This window comes from Notothenia coriiceps, unplaced genomic scaffold (assembly GCF_000735185.1).
Source record: "Notothenia coriiceps isolate Sejong01 unplaced genomic scaffold, NC01 NC01_scaffold00037250, whole genome shotgun sequence".
In the NCBI taxonomy this organism is placed as follows: domain Eukaryota; kingdom Metazoa; phylum Chordata; class Actinopteri; order Perciformes; family Nototheniidae; genus Notothenia; species Notothenia coriiceps.
The window spans coordinates 3339557-3351554 of NW_011369951.1; the positions used below are offsets into that span (position 1 = coordinate 3339557).

At 38.1% G+C, this 11998-nt stretch overlaps 2 protein-coding genes across 2 annotated transcripts in view; both read left to right on the top strand.

Moving 5' to 3' along the window:
• Positions 1-450: 450 nt before the first annotated feature.
• Positions 451-2709, top strand: LOC104967190 (calcium-activated potassium channel subunit beta-2). The gene is made up of 4 exons (XM_010796607.1): positions 451-461; positions 1274-1450; positions 1986-2181; positions 2425-2709. Exons 1-4 carry the CDS (start codon positions 451-453, stop codon positions 2707-2709), a joined length of 669 nt encoding a protein of 222 aa, XP_010794909.1.
• Positions 2710-6577: 3868 nt separating this feature from the next.
• LOC104967191 (phosphatidylinositol 4,5-bisphosphate 3-kinase catalytic subunit alpha isoform-like) overlaps positions 6578-11998 on the top strand; it is a 9090-nt gene continuing 3669 nt past the window's right edge. Inside the window, exons 1-4 of the mRNA XM_010796608.1 lie at positions 6578-6908; positions 8234-8649; positions 10379-10588; positions 10697-10947. Of these exons, the coding sequence (XP_010794910.1) occupies positions 8298-8649; positions 10379-10588; positions 10697-10947 (813 nt within the window). The 5' untranslated portion in view covers positions 6578-6908; positions 8234-8297. The remainder of the gene's footprint in view (positions 6909-8233; positions 8650-10378; positions 10589-10696; positions 10948-11998) is intronic.

Sequence of the window (11998 nt, forward strand, 5' to 3'; positions counted from 1 at the left end):
TAACTCATAATGTCTCACTTACCCATTTATTGGCATCTGAATCAAGGCTAATGTTATTTATGGGACCGAAACAACATGTGAATTCTGTTTCCTGCAAACTTTAGGACCAGTACAAAGCGAGAGGAAGCATGTGCAAGGTGTCGTGCCAAGAGAGGACCCAATGACTTTGTGTTGACAGCAGAAGTGTTCGGGATACAGCAGGTAGGTTTATCACAAGCGCCTCATCAGCATGACCACCTTTCGTCTGTGGCTATCTGTCATCTTGTTTACCCTTTGTAGCGTTGCTTTGTGTGCAAAATGAGATGTTTACCTGGTGGAGACCACTACGTGCTTCCTGTCCCCACTCTGCACCACACTCTGAGAGTCGGGAACTGCAGTTTGTCGGCTAAAGAAGAGGCAAATAGTTTGAACTTACAAAACTAGACATATTTAGCGACTTTGACAGCAGCTATGCACCAAAGGTACAGTGTGATTTGTCGTCTTACACATTTGCTTTGTAACCAGTGATTTTGGACTGGGATTTATGATCCATATAGTAAAAGTGCTTCCGGACAACTAACAAACTCCATTTCACAGGTCTTTTCAGCAATCCTACCGTTCCACATCAGCAAGCAAAGGAGGACGTGGATCATCGAGAAAGATGTTTTTTGTGGCCGGGGCCAAAAATAATGCAGGACGAAATGAAAGGAGGTAACCAATTCATGCTGAGAATTTGATTTGAAAGGGGACCTATTCTACAAAATGTCAGGTTCATAATTGTATTCTGTGCCTCTATACTGTGGCATGTTTTCATGCTGTAATGTTCAAAAAGCTCTTTATTTTTCTCATACTGCCTGTGCTGCTGCACCTCTTTTCACCCTCTGTCAGAAACCAGAGCCCAGTCTGCTCTGATTGCTTATCTGGCTGGCTATTTTGTGATTAGTCAACCACTTAGAGATGTCCCGCCCCTTAGCCAATCACGCATAATGTCTTGGAGGGCTAGGCGAGATGAAAATGTTGAATAGTGATGTCATTTTGTTATTGGATGTAAACAAAGGAATCCAATGGAGGCGTTTCAGGGGGGGGGCACAAAAACATTTCATTCACAAAAACCTATACAACACACTATTGGAAAGGGAAACCCCCAAAAAGCATAATAGGACCTCTTTAAAATGCAAAGGGGAGGACGGGGGCATGCCCAGGAAGAAGCTCATACCTATCGTGCAATTTTCATTTAATAATATTTGCACTGTAAGTTAAACTAAATATTATATTGTCTCCTTTTTTAACACAGCAGCAAGTCAATCTACCAGAAGTTCCGTCGGGTAGATTTGTTGGACAAGAAGAAGACGGTGACGGCTCTGAAGCCCGGTGAAGATCGAGCCATTTTCCTGGGACTGGGAATGATCCTCTCTTCAGTGATGATGTACTTTGTCCTGGGGGTCACTATGTTACGCTCCTATGCAGACAGGTACAGGCCTGTTGTTTGATATCCCTTCATTTTTACACCCCATAAAGGAAGCTAAGTAAACTATCAGATACATCTTTTATTCATCAGATGCTTTCAGTGCTCTAACCTGAAAATTGAAAAAATGAATACTTTATGAAATCAGGAACAAATTATACCTTAAGCCATTTTCTTACCATGCGGAGGACTATTAGTGCGAGGCAAAAGGACAAGACGAGAGAGGGAATATTTTAGTTTTACTTTCTTTTTGGAGATTAGGGAAAGGGATTAGGGAAATGTAGTTGAATTTATTCAAGTTTGGTATTTTTCCAACATATTTGGACTTTACTGTCAAAATGTTGGTTTATTAACACCATTTCATATATTCCCTATAGTTGGACTTTATGTTCAACAACATTTTCTCTCAAAGTAGCATTTCTTAACACATTGACATTTTTTTTTCACATTTTAGCTTTTTTACCCAACATTTTCTAGAATTTTTTTTCTGTTTATCTTTTTTTTGGTATTAAATCGTTTTTTCATTTAAATCTCATCACAGTGTGTGGACAGAGGAAGGTGTGTGTGTTATACTGAACTCCACGGTCACAGCAGACATGAACTGTTCCTACAACTGTGGGTCAGAGTGCTGGAGAGACTCCAAATACCCCTGCCTGCAGGTCTACGTGAGCGTCAATAACACGGGCCGTGTCAGCCGTTTATCTCACAATGAGGAGACACAGGACACCAGCTCTGAAGTGAGTACAGTGCCAGAGGGGAAAATACTGAGAATTACTGAAGCGTTACAAATGTTGACAATGGCTGTCAAATGTTGGCCTGATTGTAGACGTGCTCTGTTTCCGATTCAGAAAATGTTAGTTGATAGGATTATGTCTGGTCAAGCTGAACGATGATACATGAAGGTTGATGTATTCAATAAAGAACAAACCAACTGATTGCCCCCTAGATAACCTAAATGTCTTTCAATCCTGTCCTTGCAGTGTTTCTACGTGCCAAGGTGCCAGAAAGACAGTGTTGCCATGCATGTCATGATCATGAACATCTCACAGCGTCTGAAGGTGAACCAGAAGGTCACGTGTTACTACGACCCCAGCGAGCAGCAGGAGAACGTCATCCTGACGCGGCTGTATGACCAGACCGTGGTCTTCCACTCGCTGCTCTGGCCCTCCAGCATGCTCATTGGAGGGGCCCTCGTCATCGTCATGGTGAAGCTCACACAGTACCTCTCCAGATTGTGCGAAGAGATAGGGAAGATCAAGAGATGAAATGCAATGCAGCATCTGTCAAAGCCAAGCATATGGGGGCTGGTGATAGACATATGACATGAAAAGGATTAGTGCACCTTCTTCAGATGATATCAGCTCATTCAATGGCCGTCATCAGTGGCTGAGAGTCAGTATCAGTGTAAATATCTGGGTCAGAAGGGGCTTGACCAGGAAACCCATCGGCCATTGTTGTGACAATGATGAGTCTCTCAGGGCAACGACCAACTTCCCTCAGGTTTCCGGTGTAGCCAGTGAATATCCGGGCCATGATTTTCTTCTTCTGTGTGCCAATTGTTTACAGGCTGATTTGCAATTTGTGATGCGATATTGAAGTTAGATTTCAGAGACGACATCTAAGATTGGATTTATCCACAAGCTAATTTTGAGTTAATTTAAGCTAAATTGTTGCAAGATGGTAGCCAAACGATTCTGAGATTGCATTCCACCAATGTGTTCCCCCTATTTTGCTTCACACAGACTTCCTGCATCAATCCAAAGCTTCCTTAAGCGGGTTTTGCCCATTATACCTGGACTTCAAGTGCAAACCAGAACTCATCCAATACAAAATTCTTGTCCAATGCTGCAGATTTATAATAATCAATAATAATAATCCATTTTATTTATTATATAATTTTATTATTTATAAGCGCACTTTTCATTTGCGTAAACAAACTCAAAGTGCTACAGAGTAAAAAGGGTGAAACAAAACAACAAAAACAATTAAAACAACAGAATAAAAGCAGTGACATTTATGCCGGCATGCCAAAATGTGGGGGTTATAGGATTTCATAATCTCTTTTTAGAGACTAGGTTCTGAACAAGATTATCGTCTTTTCAAACAGTAGCTCACCGATACAGGAACAAAAAGGTGGTGACCTCTAGCGGCACTTATAATGACGACGGAACAACGTTCGGTCCCGCAAAACCATTGACTGTAAATAGAAAGTGGTGTCACCAATTGGTTTGGGAACTGGGTTATTTCTAAATTCAGCATTTTGGTTGTCACCATATTGGTTTTTTGGAAGACATTACAAGAAATAATATTTGTACGAAATTGTGAAGATAAGAACAACTGAGACTGACATTTTTAGGTGACCCAAATTGTTAAAACTTGTATTAAAACACAGAAGGAGAAGGAGTTGAAGTTGTAAAACGAAAACATGGAGTATACTTAAACCAGGCAACACCCAAATTACAATTGGGCCCATAAACTCATTATATTTACTCAGATAATTACTCAGATGAGATGAAAGGGTATTTCCTCATAGACAATATGAGTCACCCTTGCTGGCTATTGAAGAAAAAAAATGAAGATTTAAGGAGCTTCCGTAATGTCTTCACTTTTCAGAACTGGGGTTTTTTCGCTCGGTGAAAACTAAAATATGACATATGTTTACTGAAGTATTCTATTGTAACAACAACGTAGGCATACTTATTGTATCTTATTAAACCATGATCTTATACCTAAATCTTACCACACTGTAATTATGCGAAGATCTAAATAATTTAAAGTAAAACATAACAAAACTGCAACCCTTTCATAATGTTTTATATGAACCTTCTGGGCTAGGCAAATAATGGGAGCAGTTTGCCCCTTCTGAAGCAATAGAGTGAAAGTGAAAACAACTGTATAGGCCATTTGATGGCTTGATAGCACTCATAAAAGGTAATTCTTTAAACCCAACAACCTTGCTGTGACCTCTTACAAGCTTCCTCAGGTTCAGACATTTGGAAGAGCTGACTATTTGTCCGGAACGAGGATGTGACTGTTTATAAATGTGAAGTGAATGTTTCAAGCCGGAAACTGTCAACAAAAACACTTCATTTTGCATTCTGCATTATGAAGGGTTTTTATGGATATTTAAATGTGTAAAAATTGTATGTTCTATAAGTGTACGTTTGCTTTTGCACATATAATACACAGGACAATACCAGCATGTATGAAGCCAAAGGGAGAAAACTCTGATGTTAGTCCAAAAATGTCCTATGTGGTTGAGGAATTTACCATTTTGAGAACTTCCCCATACTTCCTATATTTTGATAATAACATGTAATCGTAAATGATTTTATTTTATATCCACTATGTCAGCGACCAAATAATATTTGTAAGCCTCTCATTACGAAATGTATTTAATAAATAAACATAAGGTGATGATGATTTTTGTTGGTCATGAAGTTAAAAAAAACTATAACAATGAAGCTCACCAAACCACAATAAACATATAAATGCATAGTATTTAATATACGTAGCATATGCTTGACATTTCTTATGTATTGAGATGTTATAACACAATTTAAACTTGCAGATTTGCAGGATAAACATATAGAAAGTCAAATAAATAAATTATCAGGTCAGGTTCTCACAAGTTCACCTACAGGTAATCTCATTAATATAATCAGTAAATAAATAAAAATCAAAAATACACTCAAGGCCTCCTATATGTCCTATTAGACCAATACAAATATATTAGGCAAGGTGAGGTTTGTATTTATTCAAAGAGGCGGTTCAATGTGCGTTATATAATGACATTTAAAAAAGACAATGATAACACAACAGTGCATAAAACATATTTTTAAATTAAGGAAAATAAAGAAAAACAAAAGGGTATAAATTAAAACAAAAATAAATAATGCTAATTAAAAAGACATGGATAATAATGAAAAAATTAATTGCTATTACATGTATCATTATATGTGTGGAGGCATGCGAAGCAGTGGCTAGAGTCTTGGTGTTCGGATCAGATGGTCACAGGTTCAAACCCCACTGCAGTCAGCATGTCTTGTGTCCCTGAGACACTTCACCCCAAATTGCTCATGTGGGGATTACCCACAGTATTGAGTATGTAAGTCGCTTTGGATAAAAGCGTCTAGCAAGTAACATGTAATATAAGGTAGTCATGACCAGTCTTAAGCTTGCTTTTATAAGTAGTTTCACTTAGTGCCGATGTAAGGTATGCAGGCCATATGGTCCAACAAATAATAGATCTTAATAACTAAAATAGTTTCACTTTATGGGTCGAAAAGGACAGTGAGTGTCATATGCTGTATACATTGTAGAAGGCATATTTGAGGTTCGTGGTATTGGGGCATTTATATAAATTAAACTGATTTGTCCTAACTTAACCTACAAATCTAACTGTCTACACAGCATTACCATATATTGTCCTGGGAAATTATCTGACCAGTTCCAGTTTACCCAAGGAAGATGTGAATTCAGATTCCTTCAAAATTCAGAACTTCTCTCTATAGCATAAAATAAATGTAAATTCTATAACCGAGAAGAAGCCAGCAGAGACTAGGGAGTCATGTGTTCGGCTCTCTTGACCTTTGTTCGAACTCTAGCAGCCTCTCTGAAAGAACTGAAGCCTTGGAACTTTCTCTGAAAGATCTTTGATATGTTGCTGATTTGTAACTCTGCCTGCTATAAGGTCCAACTGAATTCCATTGAAATGTAACTTCAAAGTTACACCATAAAAAGCGGGGGAAATATAAATAGTGTCAATGTGGAAGCATTAAAACATTATGCAATTAAAATGAATGACTCATACAAGTCTCAATAATACTTCCCCTCATTCCAGTTTGTATCTGGGGGCTCCATCTACACACATACTGAACGGGATTTGCTATGAGCTCTGCTGAATATGACCGTATCATATAGTGACATAACATATTTGGGAGTGTTTTTCATTCACACTTTAGTAATATTTTATAGAGGTTTTTAATGTACAATGGCAGAAAACAGCGAACAAGCGGCTTCCCTTCCTATTCTCATGTCATGACAAAGTGCTTCCTCCAGCTAACGTAAACTCGCTGTATGTGGGACTTCCATGGTGTGGGAGGGCGCTCCATGATGATGAGCCTGCTAGCAGCCTTTGAGCAGGATAGCTGTATGGAGCTAGCGTGCTACCGAACTGTGCAGTTCATTTTCGGGACCGCACGATGAAGAACATCATGAAGTATTATATACTTATTCCACCTCAGCGTTTTGACAACATCACTGGGAGCTAGGGGCGTCTTTTTTCCTACACGGCGGGTCCGTCCCGACCCCTCGGTGTCATTGTTTGGATGGATTAACGTTAGAGCTAGCCCCTCTGTTTGAGACTTCCCGAGCGGGCACAAACGGGACACTCGGCTAGCCGCTGCTAATGATTCTGTTGGAACATTAGCTTGGCAGCTAACCGGTTGGCTAACTGACAGAGGTAGCTTTATATTTGTTTTTGTCATGGTTTGTTGAATGTTCGCATTCCCTGTTTATAAAAGCAGCTACCCACTTACTTCCACGACACATGGTCGGGTCGCACCCTTTTATTGAAGTAACGTCAGTGTAACATGGTTATGTATCAGGCGAGGTTTTTATATTGTAGATGACATTGGTCTGCTTACTGAACTTGGCTAGCATGGCAAGCTAGCAAGCTAAGAAACAACACCTAACACACCAAGAAGCACAACATAGTCGAGATGACTGTCAAACCCAGGCTAACAATATACAACTAAGCCATTCTTTACTAACGAGTGGGTAATGCTTGTTCGTTAATGTGTTTGTTTACATTATTTTTGTCCCTAAATTCGACATCACTGGACATGTCTATCGCTACTCTCTTTGAGTTAACATGGGTTTAACACCACATCACTAAAGCGAAAGTTTCTTTCATACGTGTTTGCGGTCTCTGATGTGATTACACGTTATGTTGCCTTGCTAAAATGATAATAATTAAAACAATACAGTCAAATGTTGAATTCATGCTAGTTCCAACGCTAGGTAGCCAGCTCATTTGTTATAAATGTGTTGCTATCTTAAATTACTATACTTAATGGCTATGTCCAGAGGTGGAAGAAGTACTCAGATCTTGTACCAAAAGTCCTGCATTCAAAATGTTACTCAAGTAAAAGTAAAAAAGTATTATCATCAACATATACTTAAAGTACCAAAGAGTACTCATTATGCAGATTGGCCCATTTAATATATTATATGTTTTGATTATAATTATTGATCATTAAAGTGTTATCAAAGCTGGTAAAGATGCTGCTAATTTTAATTACTTTATATACTGCAGGGTAGCTTGTCAATTCTCATCAGGTGTAACTAAAGTCTGATTTAAATGTCTTGATTATATTTCACATCATTAATCAAAATCTGCAAAGTATCTAGAGATATTAAATAAATGAAGTGGTGCAAAAGTAAACTATTTACTCAAGTAAATTACAAGTCTCTCAAAATGTTACTTGAGCACAGTACTTGAGTAAATGTAATGAGTAACTTTAACCCACTGGCTATTGGCTATATGGTTAGCTCAAAAACAATATGAACAATATGCAGTGGTGCTACAGAGATTCCTCTGTTATGCAATTTGGGAATTTCACAATATTTTTGGCATCCCATGTTAAATTGGTGAAGTGTGTATTTAGAATTGCTGCCTCTATGCAACTCTAGCATCACTTAGGTCAAATGGTTACCACAAGCGTTTTGCATTATTGTGCACAGGTCAGTGGTTCTTATATAATTCTGCTTTCTTCTTTCTGGCAGTTGTTCGGCATCGCTCATCCGATAATTACCGGGCTCTGAAAATAGCAGATTTGTTGGCACGACCATGCCTCCAAGGCCCTCCTCCGGAGAACTATGGGGGATGCACTTGATGCCCCCCAGCATCTTAGTGGACTGCCTTCTGCCAAATGGCATGATTCTCACGTTGGAGTGCCTCCGGGAAGCCACGCTGATCACAGTCAAGCATGAGCTATTCAAAGAGGCCAGGAAGTACCCGCTTTACCATCTGCTGCAGGAGGAGAGCTCCTACATCTTTGTCAGTGTAACCCAGGAGGCCGAGCGGGAGGAGTTTTACGATGAGACCAGGAGGCTGTGCGATCTCAGGCTCTTCCAGGCCTTCCTCAAAGTCATCGAGCCAGTGGGAAACAGGGAGGAGAAAATTCTCAACAGAGAAATAGGTATGGTTCTTCAATTATTATACAGTTACAAACACCTTACTGTGCTTTACACTAATATAGTGTAACAACCATTTGCCTTGGCAATGTCATTACCAGCAGAGAGGACTATACATAACACTGTTGGCTGGAAGAGAACATTTGGTACCTCTTTATGTGGATGTCCAATTAGTGTTTATTGTAAATGTAGTAGGGCTGCACAATGAATATATATATATTTAAAATATGGACTAGTTTTCCATAGACATCGCAGTAAACAGAATATTCAGCAAAGGCAAGAAATGTAAAAATGTCAATCTTAAAAAGTATTGTGGGGCTGCAGAGAAATCTCGGCCTACAAACCGTATTTTATAGTCTTAAAAACACCCCTGTGTTAGGTCCACAACCCTTCTAGAATATCACATCATGATCATTTTAATATCTTTTTTTAATAATGATCTGAACTATGTTTAAATAAATCTAATATTGCAAAACATATTGCGCAATAACAGAATCCGAATCAGAATACCTTTATTAACATATATTCACAAAATTCACATTTGTTACTCCGGCGCAGACTTGAAATCCATCTCTTTCGACTCCACTTCGAGCGATAGAATTACTAACAAAGAATTGCTAACAAAGCACTTATATACTAATAAAGGGCTGGCTTTCTAAAGCCAGTTGAGTAGGACTTGAAATGCTTTGGCTCTATGAAACCTGATGTACTTATATGATTCTGTTTTCTTCAAGTTTGTATCTTGTTGGTCGAATGCACTTATTGTAAGTCGCTTTGGATAAAAGCATCAGCTAAATGCAATGTAATGTAATGTAATGTTACAGCAAAGTAAAAAAAGTACACATCTAGGTAAAGAAAAATTAGTAGCATTATCAGATTTTAGAAAAAAACTGTGTAGAATGTAGTGTGATAGCAGTCGGATATCAGTAGTTAAAACATTAATAAAAGTATATATCAGTCAATATAATCGCCACAATTATTTTTCTCCAACTTGTGGAGCCCTAAAATCTAGTCGATTGAAACAGATAATTCCTCAGTGCTTAGTTTATCTGCCTACATATACCAGGATGCATTGCTCTGAAGTGGCGGCACATTACAGCTTCACACATTTCAGATTGTATGTTTCACATTAAAGCCTGCCTGCCCTTAAATTCATTCAGCCTTGGGCTTTTCTGGCTGCATTTTCTCAACAGCACACTCTGGCTCTAATAAATAGTGCTGAATATCCAAATCAGCCAAAACACTGTACAATGCATCATTTTCCATGACATGGAAAATGTCATGGTTCCCAACCTTTTTTCCCAAGAGCCCCCCCAAATGACTCCTGTTGGAAGTTGCGCCCACCCCCCCCCACACACACACACTTTCAAGCAAATAGCTGGAAATAAGGTCTGTGGTTGACACACATTTAAGAGACGGATCACGTTTTGTTCAGTCGGATAATCTCTACATGTCTACCCTACTTTTATAATTTTCGAATCATAAATCTATCGATCAGATTAAGAATTTAAAGTAAAAATGATCCACAATATATTAAATGTATACTACAGTATATACAGTGGTGACTAAAACATACTTTGATATAGGTGTATTAGTATACATAAGATGCTAATGCTACATTTCACAGTTAAAAAGGATTAGGCTGTTTATAATTCATAATTAATAAGCCATGGCTCACATTTCACATGTCTCGACAAAGAAAATGTTTTATTAAGCATTATTTTTTCCTTTCAGGTTTTGCGATTGGAATGCCAATATGTGAGTTTGATTTGGTGAAAGACTCAGAAGTGCAGGACTTCAGAAGGAACATTTTAAATGTTTGCAAAGAAGCCATAGACCTCAGAGACTGTAACGGACCCCACAGCAGAGCGCTGTACGTGTACCCCCCCAATGTAGAATCCTCTGTGGAACTCCCCAGGCACATCTATAACAAGCTAGATAAAGGTAAGACATTTTATATGAGGCAAACATACACACTTTATCTATGTGCACCTTTTTTCTGTGTACAAAAGACATTTCTTCAATTTCATCTCTTTTATTTCCATCCCTCAGGTCAAATCATTGTCGTCATATGGGTGATTGTGTCACCCAGCAATGACAAGCAGAAGTACACCCTGAAGATCAACCACGACTACGTGCCGGAGCAGGTGATCGCTGAAGCCATCCGGAAGAAGACGCGCAGCATGCTGCTCTCCCAGGAGCAGCTGAAGATGTGTGTGCAGGAGTATCAGGGGAAGTACATCCTCAAAGTGTGCGGCTGCGACGAGTACCTGCTGGAGAAATACCCTCTGAGTCAGTACAAGGTAATCTGATTTAATCTCACTGCGTCTGATGCTATTGTATTTAGGAGAGATACACGTCGCATTACATTATCATCCCACATAAATATGCCTGGCATTTGCCACATGGAATTTGATTTAGGAGAAAAGGAGCTGACTCTCGAGTAGACTGTATACACGTCATAATCTAAGTAATAAGAGCAAATGTTACAGTAATGCTTATTTGTACTCGAATCAAATAATAAACATGTTTACACATAGGGCTGCAACTAACGATTAGTTGCATTATGGAGTAATCGACAAATTAGTTTCTCAATTATTCGTTTGTCAGTCTATAAAAGATCCGAAGATATTGAAAAAGTGTTTATCCAAGTTTCCGTTTTAAATGTTGTATTTTGTCAGTACAACACCCAAAGGTATTCATTTGTATATCATATAGAAGAGAAAAGCAGGACATCTCATATTTAAAGGCTTTAAAAAACCATACAAAAATAGTTTTAAGGTATTTGAAAAGCTAAGAATCCACCAGCTCATTCACCCAACCTTCCATTTATTTAAGGAGGAAAACAACAATAACAAAAAGGAAGAAATTAAGCTTACATGCTGAAGAAATAAACAAAACAACACAAATGTATGACAAAAAAACAACACAAAATGAGCTGATAAATGAACCAATCATTACACAACCATACAAGATAAATCAAAACAATACAAAATCAGAATCAAAAATCATTCTTCATATCATAACAAAGGGCACAGTGCAGATACAATGAGTTGATGAGTAGACTGACATATTTGATAAAGAGGCACACATTTATACAATAAAAATAGTACACAACTAAGGTATAAAATTAAGTAGCAGTGAATATATGTGAGGTTTAAAAGTTAGTGAATATATGTGAAACAGTTAACTAGCAGCCAGTAATAAAAATATATAAATAGAAGTAGATATTGCACAATGTTATTTCACAACAGTGTTGTTACAGTCTAAGGTATTCAAGTAGAAGTCAGTTGTTACAATATTAAACTCTAGAAAATGTATACAGTGTATAAAATGTTTTGAATTATATATATA

Coding starts and splice junctions, on each gene's coding strand:
- LOC104967190 (XM_010796607.1), top strand. Junction 1,451..1,985: donor TTACGCTCCTATGCAGACAG/GTACAGGCCTGT, acceptor ATCTCATCACAG/TGTGTGGACAGAGGAAGGTG. Junction 2,182..2,424: donor CACAGGACACCAGCTCTGAA/GTGAGTACAGTG, acceptor CTGTCCTTGCAG/TGTTTCTACGTGCCAAGGTG.